The sequence below is a fragment of the Limulus polyphemus genome, unplaced genomic scaffold (assembly GCF_000517525.1).
Source record: "Limulus polyphemus unplaced genomic scaffold, Limulus_polyphemus-2.1.2 Scaffold2130, whole genome shotgun sequence".
NCBI classification, from domain to species: Eukaryota; Metazoa; Arthropoda; class Merostomata; order Xiphosura; family Limulidae; genus Limulus; species Limulus polyphemus.
In genome coordinates, this window is record NW_013667740.1 from 86,802 (window position 1) to 107,912 (window position 21,111).

The following is a 21,111-nucleotide window of genomic DNA, read 5'->3' on the forward strand; positions in this document are numbered from 1 at the left end:
AAGGTACGTGATCACTCACACACCACGCTAACTTAACGTTTATTCTAACTTTTTTTTTACCTTTTCGTACTGAACTTACTACTTCTTTTTTTGCAGTTGTATCATCTATATATATATATATATATACCTTGTCCACCCAAGGCCTCAAACTTTCAACAAACTAGGAGACACTATGATGTTATAATACTCACATAACAAGAAAATTTATCGCCTTTAAAGTAATTCATTTTAACACTCTTGTTATGAAAACTAAATTAAATATTAAATCAATAAATGAACTAAATAATAACTCTTACACTAAACAGTCTTGTATATCCAACAAGTGGTAAACATGATATGTACATATATTGAATTTATTGGTATATCTAGGCAATCCTGTCCACTATATTATAAATTGTGATGTGGAATATATTTGCTCAGATTGAACAGAAAATCCAAGTTGTTTGAATAAATAGTGTCTACACCAATCGAATATCCTTCAAGTCCATTGGATTTAATCAGCATAGATAGGTTGACAATAGCTGGTAGAGCTTGTTACAAAAAATAGCTATTTTCAATGATAGGTTATCCCAAACATTTTGTCATATTTCCTGTTTCCCTATCATCTGTAAAAAAACATGGAAACAGATGCAAGATTTTTCAATTAAAGTTTTTTCCAAACTTTTGTTGAGTGTAGATTTATAGTAAGTTTGCAGCCTTAGTAGGCTAGATCAGTAAACCATCTTGTATGTCTTTGCATTATGTATTATTCCAATTTTTCTTAGCAAAATGTTATAGGACCAGTAATGAGGAATATCACCAGTTATATATATGTTTTGCTCATTTTGCTGTTTTTCATTTGATCTTTAGTTAGATCTTCTAATTCTTGAGAATGAGACTGATAAATTGTGTAGCCTCCAAACCTCTATTCATTAAATATGTTGCATTTTTCCTATTAATATTTGATTATTGGATAAAGGCTGCAATGAAGTTAATACAAGTGTTACCATGTTTTTGACTCCAGTGAATATCAGAGAGAAGGTAAAAGCTTGGACTAATTTAAATGTTAAGAATTCATTTATTTATTAAGAAGAAAGAGTTGTATGAGTTTTTAGTTATTTAAACTTTAGCATGTATGTGTGAGAAGAAGAAGATTGTAAATTAATTCAACATTGCCGACATAATGAGCCCTAAAGTAAGAAGTTAATAACTTTCTTTTAACACCTATATGTATGCATAAAAAATTTTTATGATAAAAAAGCACTTGTAAATGTGTGTCTTATTTTGTAGATTAGAGAAGTTGAATTAACGTTTGATAGGTGTTACACAGAACCAGAAACTACCATACACGTGATGTAATCTGTTGCTAAACATGATCACTATTTATAAGTCTCAAAGTGGGTTCCTCGTCACCGAATTTGAATGATCACTATTTGTTGAAATATTGTTATTACTGGCACTCTATGTAAAATGTGTATATGTTAGTGTTAGTTACTACCCCAGGTGTGCATACGTTTAGGATGCTTAACACAGGTAGCATAAAATTGTTGTATAGCTTATGTGTTACTGGAATGAAGAATTGCTAGCAACTCAAAATAACATTTGTGAGGTTCATGTAAATGTGAAACAGTGTGACTTACATTATGTGAGCTAACTTAGGTACTTCTTAGTACAAATATATATATAGTGGTATATACAAACACACATAAAAGTTTAAATATGGGTTTCAGAAGGCCATCGAGAGCCATCATGGGTTCTGGGGTAGAATTGTAATGATGCTGCCCACATGCATAAGTGATTGAAGGCATGGTTAATGTTTGCTTAAATGTTCTGTACTGATTTGATACATTCTGTACACATTTTTCTTGATACTCTCATGGACACAAAGGAAATATCCCTGGTCTTCCCATATCTTTCCGTGGGCCTAGGTTTCAGAACAATTCCATTAACTTTCATTGCATATGTTTTTATCTGTACACTTAGAGACATCTAAAACAAATATTTTAAGAGGATAAATATAATATTCTGATGTTATTCTGTCAGGTGATAGGGAGTACCAAGGTGTAACTGATCCATTAGAAATGGTACAAATAGTACGTGAACATCCAGAAGTGGGGTTTTTATATCTCACCAAAGCTGTGCCAAAGTCTTCTGTACACTACCATCCATACAGTCTAAAGTAAGTATTTTTAGTTAATTAAATACTTCTTCTTTTCATTGGTGTTTCATTACAAAGTTTTGTTTCCCCTTCACTGAGTATTAATCCATTTGCTGCAGCTGGGATGTATATTTCCCAGTGCTCCCACCCCCTCACACTGCAACTGGGACAAATGTTTTCCATTGTCGATGCTGTTTACACCTTCCTCTACTGGGTCCAGGTTTATCATCACTAGATGGAGAGCTAGCATCCACTATTCATCATCATGCATTTGAACACCTCTACTGGGTCCAGGTTTATCATCACTAGATGGAGAGCTAGCATCCACTATTCATCATCATGCATTTGAACACCTCTTGACTAACTTTCACTATCTTCTAAGCTATCCGAGTTAAGCACATCAAGCATAATTACATAGTAATTAGGGTTACCATTCGCTGCACTAGCGATGCAGGCACGGGCGGCATGCAGTTGTCATACATTCTGCTCAGGCATCTTCTTGGTTGCTGAAGGATTGAGTGGAAAACGTTGAGAGAAACCATATATCAACATTAGGTTGGATGGCAGTAAATACTTTCCAACTCATTTTACTACCATACATGCTGCAATTTTGAATGACAGTGGGAAACATTTGTCCCAGTTGCAGTGTGAGGGGGTGGGAACACTGAGAAATATACGTCGCAGCTGTGGTGAAAAGGTTAAAGATAAAATTGAATATTTTTGATAGCTTAGTGTCTCTGTTCTATTTATATAAGGATTTACACAATATCATTTAATTGTAAAAATGGTAACAAAGTATCTGTTACTTTAATTTTGCAGCATTTTGCTGCTCATCCTTGCTATCAAATGAAGTTAATATCTGCCATAAAGTATATATATATATATATGTTGTCATTCTTATTGTGACATATAACATATTTTTAACACAGATTTTTACAATGCATATAATTGAGTAGCAAGATAATACACTCACATACAGATAAGTATCCAAAAGACATATTCTTAATATAAATTTAATAATGAATAAAATGTGGGTTGGTTTGTTTTGAATTTTGTACAAAGCTACATTAGGACTATCTGTGTTAGCCATCCCTAATTTAGCAGTGATAGATTAGAGGAAAGACAGCTAGCTAACACCACCCACTGCCAACTCTTGGGCTACTCTTTTACATCTGAAAGCACAAGCAAGTTCAGTATGACAGGGATTCAAACCCATGACCCACAAATTGTGAGTCGAATGCCCTAACTACCAAACCATGCTAGGCCTAATAAAATGTGAGAATGAAATGAGCTTACATGTAAAAAAAAAAGTACAAACTAAATTATTATTCATTTAAGGAAAAAACGATAATAACTTACACCAGACTGCCTTGGATGCATAAGAAGAAACTGTTATTGACTGTGCATGCTGCATATCTAGAAGCTGTGCTTTTCATACTGTAAAGCAGCGTAAGCATCATCTTTCTTCTCTCAATGAAATACTTCCAGGAACAGTTGGTTAGCAACCAACTAAAGTTAACATTAAAGTTAAAGTTCAATAATGAATATAAATGATAGCTAACGTCAGATATCATACTTCATCTATATCATGGCTATTCCACCAGGTGGACACAAAACTAGAGATACGTAAAAGCATTCTGATGCTGATATCACGCAGATGGCTAAAACTGATGATATACATATTAAACAAGACAAAAATGACAGTGCCATCATATATCATGAAATTTCCAATAAAAAGAATAAAATTTTTACTATTATACACAAAATTTAAATATAATTTCAGAATTTTAGTTAAAAATAAACTAAGTAGGTTTCAAAGTATTGCTCTAAATGTTACAAGTTTATTATAGCATCACAGGAAAATCAGTATCAAGCTTTCCTTCCCATAAACTGAATATTTAATAATTCCTTCATTTGGTCCAATCAAGTTGAAAACTGTGTTATCATAGAATTTTGCTTAAAGAACTTTACAAATTAGCAAACAAAGCTGTTACACTCTATCTGTTTCAATTTCACATAAATCAGTAAAAGGTTAATTAACAAGCAAGAGGAGAGACAAATCCTGAGAACATAAGAGCCAAGTGAAATATTTCAAATACTAGTATGTTGTTCTACTGTTAATTCCTCCATAAGGTGATTTAGTTTAAAGCTTATTTTTTAAATTTTAATTTTATATACAATGATATAGCATAATTTAAAAAACATTAAAAGTTCTAATTAAAAAACTGGCGAAAAATTTGTCATGAGGTATTCTGGATGATATATATTCATTGATATAATTTTAAAGCTAGTATGTCCTTCTTAAGTGCTAAGGTATTTTTAAACCAATTCAGTATAATACATTTAGTCAAACTTTTTCTAGTTTACTTAAGAATGATTGATTTACAGTATCAAGTACCTGTGAAAGGTTATCAAGGCACTTTTTACATACTTTGTCACTATTAATTTATTTTCTGTTTGTTTGTTTTTTGAACACATTTTCATAATAAGTAAACTTTATGTATATATATATATACATATATATACTATTCTCTATATATGCCTTGTGGTTAAGGTACTTAACTTGTAATCTTTGAGTCACGGAACCCAAACCCAGCACTGAACAGGCTCAACGTTTTAGTCATAGATGTATTATAATATGGTGGTCACTGTTACTAATCATTGGTAAATGATTAGCCCAAGAATTGGCGATTGGTGCTACGGAATGGTTGCATTCTCTCTGGTCAGTACTTGAAAATTAAGGACAGCAGCAGATAGCCTTAGCAGCTATGCCATAAACAAAACTAATAAACTGCATTCTATGTTCCACAAATTTTGATTAAATGAGTTTCATCATATTTCAAATGGAAGTGCATTTAACATGTAGTCAACTAGAACAGTAGAAATGCATCACAGTGTTTTAACAGTACAGTGTGATGATTTTTTTTTAAAAGCTAATGTTTATCACTGATGCTGCAGTATAACACATTTAGAAGCTGAGAATCAAGTTGACAAGAGTTAGCATCCTCTTTTTCTTATAAACAGATTGCCAGAAAACCCAGCTTTTGGTGTGAAAACGTTTCTATGGAGTATACAAATACATACATACATACGTGTCAGAGTCATGTTAATATCTTTTACTTGATTCAGCAGCAAAATCAGTTATTTTATCAGTTACAAGTTATTAATGACTTAGAAAAATACATGAGAAATTAGACTTGTTCTAAGTAGTGTAATTATTTTTATTTTGAAAGTTAGATATAACTAGCATAAAATATCTGCACTCTGCTGCAGGGGTTGAGTGCCCATATGATTCACAGAGGTCCCAGTGTACTTGTCAAGCTCCTTCATTATCCTCATTTACCCCAAAAACAAACCTCATTAGGAGTACATATAACATGCTTAATCCACGTTTAGTTTGTAAATAGAGGTATGAACACAGTTTAAAAAAATTGCATTACAGGAATCTCAAGGTGGACCAGGAATAAAAAATATTATGCCAGATTTGGGTTAATCAACCTGTAAAACTTACTCTTAGATGATGTTCTGAACACATTTTATCTTCCCTTCTCCCATCTTATCCCATTATAGGGAAGAACACCCCCTGGGTCCTTCCTGAGTAGTTTATGGATGAGTATAATATCACAAAAAGAATATTGGTCAGTTGTTCATGGTACAAGTGTTATATGAATCATATTGTGTCTATCAGATTAAATATATTAGTTTTTGTACAGAGTATCTTTGAAAAAAAACTTTCAGCTTCAACTCAGTATTACTTCATGTTATTTACAGGGTTGTTAAGTATCAAGACATTGACAAAATGAACTATTTCACTATTAGTCCCAATGGTGTGGTCCAAGTTACAGATGGAGTAGCTGAATTTACCCACTTGCACAATTGGGAAAGGGAATACAAGCTGTACTTGAAACTGACAAAGGTGCAGTGTACTTACTGTAGGTGTATTCTAAGGTGATTTATTACATCTAATAACACTTTATGTAAAAAGCTAATTTTGTGTTTATGAACCTTTGCTTACAGGGCATTCTCTTGGTTAAAGTATTTGATATCACACAGCATGTTTTTTGCTAACCTGAGTACTAGATTAATGTATATAGCAGTGAAATTTAGCTTTGGTGTTTAAAAATACCATGCAACTAATCTAATTTTTTAAACAACTGCAGACATTGCTGTGTTATATTATTATACTTATGCATAGATACATACTTATAATTTAAGGATGACGAGGAACTTGTTGGTATATCTAGGCCATTCCATCCAATATACTAAACTCTAAGAGTAAAAGTAAGACACTCAAATTCAGCCATTATTATTCAAATATTCAACAAGCTTTCCCTTGAGCTCCCTAAAATTAACTGTATCTTCCGCAGCTAAAGGCAATCCTTTCCAAAAGCCAACCACCCTGTTAGAAAAATAAAACTGTCTTAGCTGAAGATTACTCCTACCCTTCCAAAAATTTATATTTCTGTCCCCTAGTCTTACCATTTTCACCATTAACTATGAAAAAAGATGATGCATCAACATTATCAATTTCCTTTAAAATCTTAAACACTTCAATCAGATCCTCCCCTAACGTTTTTTTTTATCAAGAGAAAATAATTAAAGAGATCTTAAGCTATCCTTTTATGACAATCTTTCTATATCAGGTATCATCCTAGTAGCCCATAGCCCTCCTCTGAACCCTTTCCAACAATTCAGTGCTCTTTCCAAGGTAAGGAGCCCAAGAATGAACACAATACTCCAAATGAGGTCTATCCAATGACCTACACAATAATGTTATAACCTCTTTTAAACTTGTGTTTAATTTTTCTGTAAATACAACCTAAAATCCTATTTTTCCTGCCACTAGTAACAGCACATTGCTTGGATGGCTTAAGAATCAGAACACCAAGATTTTTTTCTTCCATAGCTCTGTTAAGATTATTCCCATCAAAAATGAACTCATAATTCAAATTGTGATATCCCAAATGCATTAACTTGCATTTATCATAATTAAAAGCCATTTGATATTTATTTTCCTAACTTACCACATAACAAAAATCCTTTTGTAAAGGAGGATCATCCTCCTGACAGCCAGCAACACCCAAAACTTTAATATCATCAATAAATTTAAATCATTTATTGACCATTCCTTCATGTAAGTCCTTGATGAAAATTAAAAAGAGCAAAGGTCCTAACACTGAGCCTCAAGGGACACAACTTGTGACATGAATCCAGCTCAAGTGAACTCCACTGATAATAACCTCTGCTTTCTTCCATCCAGCCAGTTTTCTATTCAGTGAACCAACCTACAGAGATAATTTTTTAACAAACCTTTTATGTGGCAGCTTGTGAAATGCTTTCTGAAAATACAGATACATCAAATCCACACCCATACACTCATCTACATAAGCAGTAATATTAACCTCTTCAAAGAATGTCAAACCTTTAGTAAGACAAGGTTTTTCCCCTACTGAAACCATGTTGACTATCCAACAAGCCCCCCAGTGGCACAGTGGTATATCTGCGGATTTACAATGCTAGAAACCAGGTTTTGATACCCGTGGTGGGCAGAGCACAGATAGCCCATTGTGTGGCTTTGTACTTAACTACAAACAAACTATTCAACAAAATTTAAACTTTTTTAAATGTCTTTGCAAAACATCTTTTATCATACTTTCAAAACTTTTTCCCACCATTGATAGTTAAGCATTACTATATATATTTATAATTAGAATAAATCTTTATACATTTGTTTTTACATATTTCAAAATTATTTATAATTCCTGAACAAATATTTTTTTCATGCTCATATGCTTTTATAATTTGATTTAGTGAATTATATATATTAAAATTAAAATAAAATTTATTGGTTACTCTCTAAAAGGTAAAATTTTATATCATAACGTATTCATTGAACTATAATTTTTTTTACCCACAGATTCCAACATTTGCAAATTTCAGACTTTGGAAAGCATTTAATGTGTGGAAGACAAATGTTCTTCATAAGAAGAAATTAGCTTGCATAGAGAAATTAGAGGATTCTCTTTTCATATTAAATCCAGTAAGTCATGTAAAGTTAATATTTTATTTTAGATTTATATAAATTCAAATATGACTGAAAGATTAATATTAGTTCTTAAATTATTTTTTTTAATGCAGTAAATATTTTGTTTTGTGTTCTTAATTACTTGTTTGTTTCAATTCTCAGGTCCTTCAGAAAGCATTATTCATGATACAAAAAATGTGTCTCCAATTGAGAAAAGGAAGGTTATTCAGAATAGAAAAAGGAAAGACTTGTACTCTAGAAGAATTCACCCACATGACAAATCAAGAATGTTTAGAGGTAGGAAAAGTTTTTGAGTTATGGACAAAAAGTTCAAATTAACAATATTATTATGTTTCATGTGTAAATATGAATATGAATTCTTTTGTCTTTTACTTTAAAAATTTTAATTTTATTGTTTAAAACATTTGAAACCTATTAATTTGGTTTAACAAACTAGGCACTTAATGTTTCATCTCCTATAAAATAGGATAAATTTGAACTTTTGCAACTGGAACACAAATTAGAAAGAATAAAACTGCACAAAAAAATGAAACACACTACGTCCATACCTTAGATGAGTGTATGAAAATGGCTTTGGTCCCCCCCCCCTCATCCACTATTTTACGAAATATTTGTTTGGTGTTACCCCATTTCATGTTAGGTACTACAACTTATTACATAACAACATTTGATGTGGATTTTCATGTTACAAATCAAAACTTTTTATTTTTAATGCATTTTAAAATTTTGATCTTTAATTTTGTCTAAACGTACTAAATATAATCTTTCTTATAACTCGTTTACAGAACCTTTTCTCTTCTTTTGCACTTTGCATGGCCTACCTGAGTAAGTGGTTCCATTTTATTGCACATTTTTGCATGTTTAATTGAATGAAACACTGTATCTCTACATCTATCTAGGACAAATACACTTCTATAGTAGGTTTATAAACGTATTTGTAGGGGAAATAAATAGTGTGCTTATGACTAATCTGCTATTCAAATAAATAATGTTTTTATGGAAATCCTGTGACAAATGTAACAACAGCATATTTGTACAGTTTTGTCCTTGTCACCCATTTCTTTTGATTCCTCCCTTCCCCATTTAAATGACACCTTTGGGCCAATATCTTGTTTTCTCTCCCCCTCACTGGATATTGGGGCTCATGCCAATAGGCTTGCAGATGAATTATATTCTGGGATCAGTATGCCTCAACCCCTGTATAATTTGGAAGCCCATGCTTTGGCTTACCACTGGTCTGAGTTTCCTTTTTTTACTCGTTGCAGTTGTATTCTCTTCTACCTCAGTGGGGTTTGAATCCCAATACTTTTCATATGTTTTCCAAACCTCAGTTCTCCTGTATCTGCTCATCTTATATTCCCTCCTTCATTCCCTTTCCTCTATTCTCTATTCTTAAGTCATTCTCAAAACAGTAAATCATAACAATATTCAGCTGATTTCAGTTCAGCTGTTTGTATTTACCAATGGAGAACAATGTGCTTCACATGAAGGGGGGGAAACACATATTTTTATTTTATTTTGGTTCACATTGCATTTCTTTTTTCTTTAATAATGCTTTTTTTTTGGTTTATGTAAATGTTTTTTCAAGAATTCTGTTAATTTGCCTTGTAATTGAATTACTTATTATTATTAAGCATTATGCTTTATTAATGTGTTTATTTGTATTTAGGTTAGTGAAAAATTGGTAGACTTCAGAGTTTTTCTCAAGCAGAAAGTGTTCAAAAGTTTTCTACTTTTCATGGAAAGTAAAGGATTTTATTTTGACTTACCACCATCTGAAAAACCATCAGGTAAGGTGATAAGCAAATAAATTTACTTATTGAGCCCCCCTCCCTCTTCCATGAGAAAATATATCATTGCTATTTGGCAAACATATTTCTTGAATTCAATTTAGGGAAGCTAAGGTTGAGTTGTGCCACATGATAATGATCCTTAAAATAATGTATGTGTTTTTTCCCACTTATGTTCAATCCCTCCATTAAGTCCTGGCCATAGAGTTGCTTACTGACTTTCACTTTGCTATAAAAGAACATGGGTCAGTTGAATCGTGAAGTTTACAAGACATTCAGTGCATAGTTTGCTGTACACATAATTATTGTTTGGCAGTGTTTCTTTATCTGTTTGCTTTAGAATACTAATGTTTGGTAATTATAAGCCATTCACATATGTGTAGCTGCTGCATTCCTTCTTATCAGCACTAAGATACAGATTAGATTCTAATTTGGATTGAGTTCATTAATCTTATTATACAGTTCAGCTTTCATTGAGAAGTTAAGGGATGTAGCCAGCACTATAGCATTGGTTGTTTTTGTTTCTTTGTTAAAAAATAATGTGGATATATTTTTCTACACAAAGAATTTAAGTAATTTACATGAAAGTTAAATTTTTATTAAAAATATCAGAAGATAGTGGAACGTTTTAGAATATTGAAGTAGTCATTTGTCTCCTTCCCCACCTCACAAATTATCAGAAATTCTACTCTGAAGTTTTTCACAATGACTTATCATGTAACTCTGTATGGGTCATTGATTTCTTGCTTCCTCTCTTGTTTTGATTACTTCTCCATGATGACTCTAGAAAATTGGGTAATATGTTATCAGTAAATAGATAAAAATTTGCAAAACGTGCAAGGGTAAATAATAAAAAGGGCATAACAGCAGAAATGCAAGATCCTGCAAAGTGACATAATTTCATGGTTTCTGTAGACATTCTGTGTCATTTCAAACAGAATAATAGGGATTTTACATTTGAAGATGTAGAAGTAAATAAATTGTGAAGTTTTGCAATTTCCCTCAAAAAACAATAAAGATAATGATATACTGTATTTTATGTTGTTCTTTGTATACTTCACACTTCCACCTAATTTTATCAACCAACCAAACATGAGCAGAAGAAGTCCGTAAGAAATTCTTAGTGTGCATAAATTTATGTACATCAGCTCTATTTCAATATGATGCAATGTTTTCATCGTGTAACATCAGCAAATATGATAAGGTGGGCTGCCTCCACTCTGCAAGTAATACTCAGATAGTTGAATTTTAGTGGATGTGATGCTTCAATTTCCATTGTTTCATGACCCCAGCTATTACTATTACATTTTAGATTTTTTGCATCAATTATTTTTAAATATTAAATATGATAGTTCTGTGTCACAAGGAACGTCAAGAGCCAGCACGGGCCTCCTTTCTCTCGCTCTCTCTTTTTTTAACATTTTCAAGAATTTATTAAAAAGAAGATCCTAAATTAGGACACAACGACCTCATAAACCAGACAAAACATAGCAGCAGCCTTTTTACCTCACAGTATAAGCGTAAAAACGTTAATAAAGTAACAACAAATATCTATTAAATCTATAAAGTAACAAATACATATTAATTATTACTCAATTTCTTCAAGTCAAAGAAAACAATAGTTTGCCATTTCTTGATGTATTGGTAAAGAAAAAGGAAAATAAGTTAGAAACTACTACTTACCATAAACCATGTCATACAAATTCACAAAAAATCTCAGCTTTTTATTCTTATGTGTATAGGTCCTTAAAGTTATACTCTAAACAAGATGATTTAAAAAATGAATTATTATTGATTAAATATGTAGCATTAGATAGAGGTTTCTTACCAAGTCTTGTAGATAGAGCTGTGAAGAAATTCAGTAGAATTAAGAATAATGATCAAAAAGTGAATTAAAATCAATAAAACTGAAATGGTATGTTTGCCATATGTCCCTGTTTTATCTTGCCAAATCTTTCAGAAATTTAAGAAGCAATGTAAAAATTTTATTCCAATTTACAAACCTTTGAATAAAATTAGCCAAATGTTAAGTAAAACTAAGGATGTAATTACCTGATTGGAAAAAACAGGTATTTATAAAATTGAATATGATTGTAGAAGTGTGCACATTTGTCAAACTAAAAGAAATTTAAAATTTAGAATAAACGAACATAAGAGAAATATTAAAAATCAATGTGAAATTTCTGCATTAGCTGAACATGTAAGTCATACCGGTCATTTCATTTGTTGGGAAAAAAAACTGTTATCTTGGCTCAACCGAATGATATGACTACTAGAAATATCAGAGAATTTATTGAAATAATTAAACATAATAGCAATGGCCAAACTTTGAATAAGTATGAAAGGTAGGCAGGTCAAAAAATACACAGATGGTGTGACCTTCTTTAGGGTTTGGCATATATTTATATAGTAGTATGAGTCACATGATTAACAACCTTGGTATAAATAGTTTTGGAACTGTAGTTTTTAGACTTAGCACTTCTGAGGATGACATGATACACATTGAAACATGTAGCATGGTTGTTTTGAGACTGTTAAATGATCTCAGAATAAAGATTTTAATTGTGTAAGTTAAAAACGTTGATTGTTTGAAAATTGTTTAAAATATTTTATTTTTTTAATTGAATGAGACATTATGTTTGAATGGATTTGTCTAAATGAGACTCTTGTTATGTATACCTTTAACCATTCCAAACTCTGTGCTGGTGTTTCATCAGGGGTAAACGACCTCTGGTACTAATTGATGCCTTGATCTTTCTCACCTTCTCATGCCTGTCCTTGTTTAGCATTCAAGTTACTGGAGACAAGATGACTATTCTCTATATGATGTCTGATAGTTCTAACCAGGATGGGGAACACCTTTCTACTTAATGTTCTCCATGAGTGCACACTGATTGAGTCAGTTTCATGACTTGGCCAGCTTTATCAGGTTTAGATATAGGGGGCCTTAGCCTCAAGAGCATGTCCATTTTTTTGGCTGTTACTACATATTCTACTCCTCTGACAATCTTCCATTAAAGGTACAGGACAGCACATTGAGGTTTGACCCTGAATACCTGTTTTGCCACCACTTATGACTACTCTTTTAAAATAAATTTCAAACAGGTGCTTACCTCTGAAATACATTCTCTCACACCTCCCCACTATCAAGAGATATGTGGTTTCCATCACAACTACAACTATAACATCTGGATGATGGCAAGAAAGCAGAGCTTATATACATCCTTCTTGTGGATGTGGAATAAGTTATGTAGGAAAATGAAAACTTGATAACTTTATGCACACTCTACATTCAGTTTTAGTCACTTGCTTGTTGATAGCATGAGAGCAAGTCAATAGGGAAAAGCTTTTTTTGTATTTCAGTGGTATACATAAACGTAGTTGAAATTTGTTTATATCTAAAAATGTAAATGTTTGTTTGTAGTTAAGCACAAAGCTACACAATAGCCTAACTGTGCTCTGCCCACTACAGGTATTTCTAGCATTATAAGTCCACAGACATACTGTTGTGCCACTGAGGGGCCTAAAAAGTTTGGGTTGATTTCAGCAAGCATCAAATCAAAACATTAGGGTTTGTGAATTTCCTAAATTTCTATGACAATAATGTGGCACTTATAGTCTCATAGCAGGAAAGTTGAAATAGTTTTGTTACCTGTTTTAGACATTTGCTAGTTCTCAACCTTAGTTATCATGGTGTTATGCAAATTTCCTGTATGTCAACTTTTAAAAGTTGTAGGCTAGTGTTCTAAACATGTAATGAAAGCTTTTTTGTTTGTTTTTAACTATGTTAGCCAGTGTGGTTTTATTTTCAGTGGAGACTCACAGAGATCAGAACAAAGTGATAAAAGCTTAACTTGGTGTTACATTGCTAGAAGAAAATATGTTTCTAAACAACTTTCACACAATTATAGTCCTTATTTTTGGAAAGGTTTTATCATTTTTAACTTCACTTGAGTTATGATATCGTAGTATGATGGAAAAATAAAAATATTTTGTGGAACAAGATGAAGTGGAGAATTGTCAAGCTTAATTTCTCCTCAACAGTATGAAGTTTCATTTTGCACTGACAAAATCACTTTGTTAGGCCATGTTTACATTATGTTTTATCAGCCTAAGCAACAGCTTGAATTAGCAAAGAAAAATACAGCATGTGTGTGTGTTTTTCATAGCAAAGCCACATCAGGCTGTCTGCTGTGTCCACCAAGAGGAATCAAACCTCTGATTTTAGCAATGTAAATCCATAGACTTAATGCTGTCCCACCAGGAGATGAAGAAAAATAATTGAAAATTACCGTATTTCACGGAATATAGGAACCACCCTTATGTTGAAGACAAAGTTTAGTTTACTATACTAACTTTACTAACTCCATTACTATAATTTATTTTTTTTATTATTTAGAGAGCATTATAAATAGTTATGTTTTTAAAAGAAAAACTACTATTGTTATAAATAACACATTCAATTGAACTAAACTATGCATGTCTATTTGAATATATTTACACATGGCTTGTGTATATCGTATATATATACATATATATTATTCATACCTTCGGTGTATAGGATGCAAGCAGATTTTGACATCAAATTTTAGGGTAAAAAAGTGCGTCTTATACACCGAAAAATAAGGTAAATTAAAAAAACATTTATGTGTATAAGTGAATGTAAAATAGCTTTGAAAGCTATTTAATATACTAAAAGAAACATTCCGATCAATAGTTGAAAAATTTAGCTTTCTTGTAATTTTGGTATGGTAAAATACAGTTTTTATTGTACATCAAATATCATAAACACAGTGAAACTGCAAGTGGTGTTTTTGAATCAAAAGAAAAGAAAAAGCAAAACTTACAATTTCAAAATAAAAACTTTATTGGAAAGTTTTACAAGAAAGTATTTTGACATAAAAATTAATAATTAATATCTAATATATAAAGATAAACATTTTAAATTATTGCTTAAAAGAAAATTTTGTAGAAAATATATGAATTTTTAAGGCTGAAAATTCACACAAATATCACACATAAAATATGATATATTTTTTTTACAGCACCTACATAACCTTTATTTTGTTTGTAGTTAAGCACAAAGCTACACAATGGAGTATCTGCGCTATGCCTACCACGGGTACCAAAACCTTTTTTTTTTTTAGTATTATAAGTCTTCAGACACATAATTTGAAGAAAGGTCATGTTAAATTTCAAACAATTTTATCTTGTAGTTTTTTTATTTTGTAATGAAGTAAAACAAACCATGTGACAGGTGCATTGAATTAATAAACCAAACCATTTTATGACTAATATGTTCACATACTTTTATGTGTATGGTATAAAGTTTGACATGAAATCATTTTAGGCATAATTGCTTTTACCTCTTAAAGTAATATTTTTTTACTTAGCTTGTTTTATGGATCAAAAAGTTGTTTGTGCAATAATTTCTTATTATATAATGTTCTGTACAGTATCGGGAGAAGAAGTACCAACACTTAAGACTGAAAAAGAAACAATGGAACAATTCTTTATGTCAGATGTGTCTGGTAGCAAAGTAAATCTGAATGAGTATTCATATGAGAAATCTCAACAGAAAATGCAAGTAGAAGACCAATTACCTTCTTTTTCTGAACTTCAGATGGACTTTGAAAATGAAAATGAGACGTCTTATATAGCACAAGCTCAGAAGAGACTTCTCTGTACTCGTCTAACCAAGTAAGTAATGTAGTGGTTTTATTTTGGATATTTTGAAAAATATGAAATTCATATTATTGTTTAGTTTTGTGTGTCAGTAATTTCTTGGTAAAAAAATTAACTTAGATAAATGAACCTTTATTTTGACCTTTCAGTTGCATAAAGACTTGTTGAGGTTAAAGGCATTGGATTATTGTTGTTATTGAATTTTTCTGAGTTGAATTAAAATAATAACCTGCCCTGTAACTTAAGAAAACTTACATCTGCTCAGTGTTCTGGCTTCCCACCTTTTTGAAGAGTTGAAATGTTAGGCAGTTTTTATTGATACTTTTTCAGTTATATACCTGCTTTTATTTTATAATACGTTTAAAGTTTTAGTTAAAAATTATAACTTTAAAAAATAATGAGTTTTAATTGCTTATTTTGGTGGGATATAACAACAACTTGAGTTTATTTCCTGCTGTATTTTCAAATCTATATCTTGATGTAGTTCAAAATTTTCTAGGTTAGGTAAATAATTTGTATGTTTTTTTTTTCTTCTTTGAATGATGAAACTTTCCAATATCAGTAAAGCGATACTTCTGTAGATAAGTAACAAATTTAGTAGATAAATTAAAAGTTATTCTGTTGATACCTCCGAAATTATACCTCATTCCCTATTTAACCCTATAATAGTTATTTATAAACACATTTTAATAAACTACTTTTGCATCAGACTTCTTATGGTCCATTACTTTATTAGTTACAGAATTAATTCCTAATAACTTAGGAATTGTACAAAAATGTTTAACATAAAATACCATCAAAATTGAAATGAATCCAACTAATTACTTTTTGTGTTCCCCTTTTATTTCACACAGAAAACGAGTGATTTCACCCTATAATTTTTGGCGGTTCTTTTCACTCAGAGTCATAAGAGGTACAAAAAAAAAGAAAAAGAAATCACTCAGTTTGATGTAGTTTGTGGACCCTACTGATAGTGAACAATATAAAAACAAATTTATAATTTGAGGATTAAAATGCAGTGTCTAAGTAGTTTTTATTAGCAAAAAATTTGGAACAGTTTTTATTGTTTTTGCTATTGATCTCTGTGGTAATCCAGCAGATTACAAGTTTTGTCCTGGAGAAGCTAAAATTATTATTGCAATCTCTGTTTTGTGCATTTATATATATATTTTTAATATCATGTTCTTTCTATCTTATGAACAAGACTCGCTGATACAGTTTAAAAGATAAGCCATGATTTGTTTTTGTAAGATTGAATGTTTGATTTGACCTGATAATTCCATATAACATTGATGTATTATTTATTGCTGTTCTTTGAAGTGAGCTTTGATTATTTTAGTTTTTTCTGAGCTGGTCATTTTAATGTTTTTAAACATAAATGTTTCTTTGCATAGTATCAATGCATATATTGTTTTTTTTTTGTAAAACTACAGAAATGAGTCATTTTCAACTCCCACACAACATGAATCTATTGGCTGACTTTAAAAATGGAAATGTTCTCAAACAAAAGCCGGTGTATATTTTGGCTGACGTAGTAGATATGTAAACTTTCAAAATTAGAAAATAGTTTTTGAGCTAAAAAATATAGAATAGTTCACAATTTTTTATGTATAGTTCACTATATCTCTGAAATAGCTTAAGTGCATTTGAAAATGTTAAACAACATTTTGTGTATTAGTACCACAGAAAGATGTTATAGTTAGGAAATGTTTGAATTTTAAACGTTTCATGAACTGTTAATAATAAGTTGTCTCTTATTTTTTATGTTGGGATAATGTCAAAGTATTTTGATAGGTTTTTGCACTTAATTGACTATAAGAAAGCAAGCCTCTTTCACCAAATGGTTGTAAACACAGCAAGTGATTTTTTAAACAAGTTGAAAGAAAAGTTAACAGGCCATACAACTGAACTACCTGACACTGGTGAAGAAGAGCATAATGTGATTGATATTGAAACAGAAATGGTTAGTGAGAAAACTTGCTGATTGAAAGCTGTTTTGTGTATGTGACATTTATAGAAAAAAATTCAATGTTTTAAGGAAACACTTAAACTGGCGACTATATTATTAATTACAGGACCAGTGTTCTTATTATTTTATTGTTTCATATCAATCTTTACAGATTTTTACTTGATATACAGTATTTTATCCTTTTTAGGATTTGTCATCTGGTATGAATAAACCATTTTTTATTGTCAAATTGGTTTTGGAAGAAAATGACCTTGCATTTCATCCTACCTTTGAGGAATTTTCAACAAATATTAAACAAGCAGTGGAGAAAAGTAAAAAAGCAGTGGAGACATTTGAAAATTTAGCCTCTGATGATTATTTTGAAAGCTTTACAAGGTACTATTTCAAAAATAAGATTTAAAAATAAGAATTGATGTGTATAAAAGGCATGCTAAAATAATCAGTATTTTTTCTGCTGTTAAATAGTGTTAAAAGTTTTTGAAGAAGTACTATAATCATAATTAAAGTGAATGTTGTAAGATCTAATAATATATTATAAAATAGTCTTTTTACTTATAAAAAAAAATAGTTTGCAAAACATACGTTTTGAATTCAGTAATAAATGCTTGCATCATTACTATGCATTTTTTGAAGGCTCACATAATTTCATTTAGAATGTGTTTTAAAATCAAATTATTTACTTTTATTTAATCTCTAACCAAATGCTCAAGATTTTCTTGAGCTAAACCAGAACATCTTTATAGCTCTTTTGTGTGTGTGTGTGTGTGATTTCTTTTTCAATATCTATCATTTGGGCAACAAAAGTTTTCATAATTATAGACATTTCTTAAAAGGTTTCATAGTAAATTAAATGAATAAAAAATAAGCTTTTTAAATCTTTCCATTGTATGTAATCAAGATCTTAGTATATTCTTACTTTTGAGGATACGTAATATTAAAGAAGTATTATGATTTTTTGCTACTCTGGTTTACAACAAATTTGTATCATTTTCACAATATTATTGTTTGATTAGTTCATATATGTTATTACTGTCAGGTTCCAACAAAATGGTTGACTTGTTAAAGTATACAAAGATGGAAATATAATTTTTTATCTGAAAGTTTTATGTTATAAATGAACTTCTAATAGATTTAGTGTTATGGAGAATATATAAAGACAGATTCAGAAATACTACTCACCTCACCCTAGAACAGATAGCTAATACCTTGTGCTAATGCAAAACATTTTTGAGTATATGCCAAACTTTGAATAAAACTCTCACACCTACATGTAATAACGTGTACGGTATTAGTCTATAGCCTTCCACCAATAGGAAGGTAACACATCCTCCATGTGAAGTACTCCCCTTGAGGTCTTATTATATACCAAAAGGTCATTTTTAACAAAAAGAGACACATACCAGAAGTGAGGAGGAAGGGTGGGTGGTTTTGTAGAGATGTTAGAATCATCTAGCAGGTTCAGATAAGGAAGTTTAAAAAATGAGCTCCTTTCTGAAAATATTTGAACAGATATGAAAAAATCATGGAGTGTGTCTCCAGGTAAGGGAATGTTAACTTCAGAAATGCTATTCACCTTTCTGCACAACAGATAAGTAGAACACACACTGAGAAAATACTGGAGGGACAGGTTTAGATAAAGAAAATTAAAAAATGAGCTCCTTTATGAGAATATGGTGACAGGTATAGGAAAATCATGAAGTGTGTCTCCTACGAGGGGTGGGGGAGGCTAGTGGGAGCCTGCATCCATCTCAAGCAGGGATTACTTTTTGCCAAATGCAAATGATAGAGTAGAAATAACCTGGTGCTAAAGTGTTATAAAGGTGAGTGGCATGTAAAGGCTGCTCAACCGGACTTTATATCTTAGGGGGTTGACAAACCAAGTATGTATAGTGTGGCTAGGGCAATTAGTCAAGCCGTATGATACATTAGAAATGCTTAAACGATACACTTATCAGAATAGGCAGGTGCAGAGATAAATGAAATTCAAGACCCATGTGGCTGGACACAACCACCAGAAATGGTGCAGTTCTTATTGTAGAAGATGGTCTGTACTACACTTCAGGGTAGACGCCCCTGCCCTATTACCAATTCAGGGGTGCATTCACTTGGTTTCATAACAGTGGGATTACACTGGCTTGTGGTGAGAGTTTCGTTCAAAAACTTGATGGATAACCAAATCAAAAGACTGAAACAATACCAGACTTTAAACTACCAGATGAACAAAACTGGAGGAGAGTGTTTTTTTACAGGATAATCCAAATTCAGATTGATTAGCGACAATCCATAATAGTGTATTTGATGGCAGAGAGGAGAACAATATCATAGTCAAAATACAGTACAGGTATGAGTTGCATTTCACTAGTGGTGTTGGAGATCTATACAAAATGGATGACAACCTGACTGCTGACAGGTACCAGTAGATTGCTATCCCTCATGTCATACCCTTAGAGACATAATCTATTGAGCAGTGGCTTATCTTTTAGTAGAAAAGTAATCTACAGCATGCATCTAATGTGTTAAAATTATACTTGGAGTAAAAAGTTTCTGATTGAACACATGCAGCCATGATTTAGCCTGTAGAATGGCCCAGTATGAATATTATTAAAGCTGTATGGGTTTTTGTGGAGCTGAGGAGATTAAATGACAAACAAACAACTTGGCTGACATATGTGGAGTAATACAGGTCATTTGGAACAATTTTTCACAATCATACTTTGATAAACTTGTTGTTTGCCATCCAAAATACAAATTTTAGAGCAAAAAACAAAATATTAGTGCATTGTTTAACTTATTGCTTTTCTTTTGTATTTGCAATATCAATGTATTGTTCTAATGATAAGTTGATCATTTTGTTGTAATTATTCATTGTTTGTAACTTGTATGTGTATCATCTGTGTATTTACATAATTATTTCTAATACCGAATTATGAAAATACACAAGCTATATCTAGATGCAGTGCTGGTTGATAATGCACCTTTTATACACAATTTCTAATACCGCGTGTATAAAAGGTGCATTATCAACCAGCACTGCATCTAGATATAGCTTGTGTATTTTTATTCCTTTTAGTCCTGTTATAAATGGTAAACAAGAAGAAAATGAAGTAGCTGAAGGTCCAGTTCTCTTAGAAATGTTTCAAGAAGATGAGAATTTGCATAAGTTGCTTCTTGATATTGAAGTGAGTATGGTGATATAAATGTATATTGAGAACTGATTTCCATACAAACTTGTCCACCACCTCCTCCCCACAATGTCTCAGCAGTAAACCTGAGGGCTTATAATGTTAAAAACTGAGTTTCAATACTCATAGTGAGCACAGCCCATTGTGTAGTGCTTAGCAAAGAGTAAAAATGTCTAAGTATTTGAGCTATATCAAAGTTCATATCCATAGCAGTATGTTGAGGGAACTTAAAAGAAACTTAGTCATATATGTGATACAAGGTTTAACACTCATTTTAATATACATGAAGTTAATTAAAAGAT

The 21,111-nt window shown here is 31.4% G+C and overlaps 1 protein-coding gene across 1 annotated transcript in view; it reads left to right on the forward strand.

Annotated features, from left to right (window-relative positions):
• The window catches only part of LOC106466035 (dynein heavy chain 6, axonemal-like), a gene marked incomplete at its 3' end in the record, with an annotated part of 122,432 nt that overhangs the window by 2,415 nt on the left and 98,906 nt on the right, over window positions 1-21,111 (forward strand). Inside the window, 9 exon segments of the mRNA XM_022393994.1 lie at window positions 2,023-2,158; window positions 5,909-6,053; window positions 8,055-8,177; window positions 8,325-8,459; window positions 9,853-9,973; window positions 15,430-15,673; window positions 17,453-17,621; window positions 17,815-18,002; window positions 20,698-20,806. Of these exon segments, the coding sequence (XP_022249702.1) occupies window positions 2,023-2,158; window positions 5,909-6,053; window positions 8,055-8,177; window positions 8,325-8,459; window positions 9,853-9,973; window positions 15,430-15,673; window positions 17,453-17,621; window positions 17,815-18,002; window positions 20,698-20,806 (1,370 nt within the window).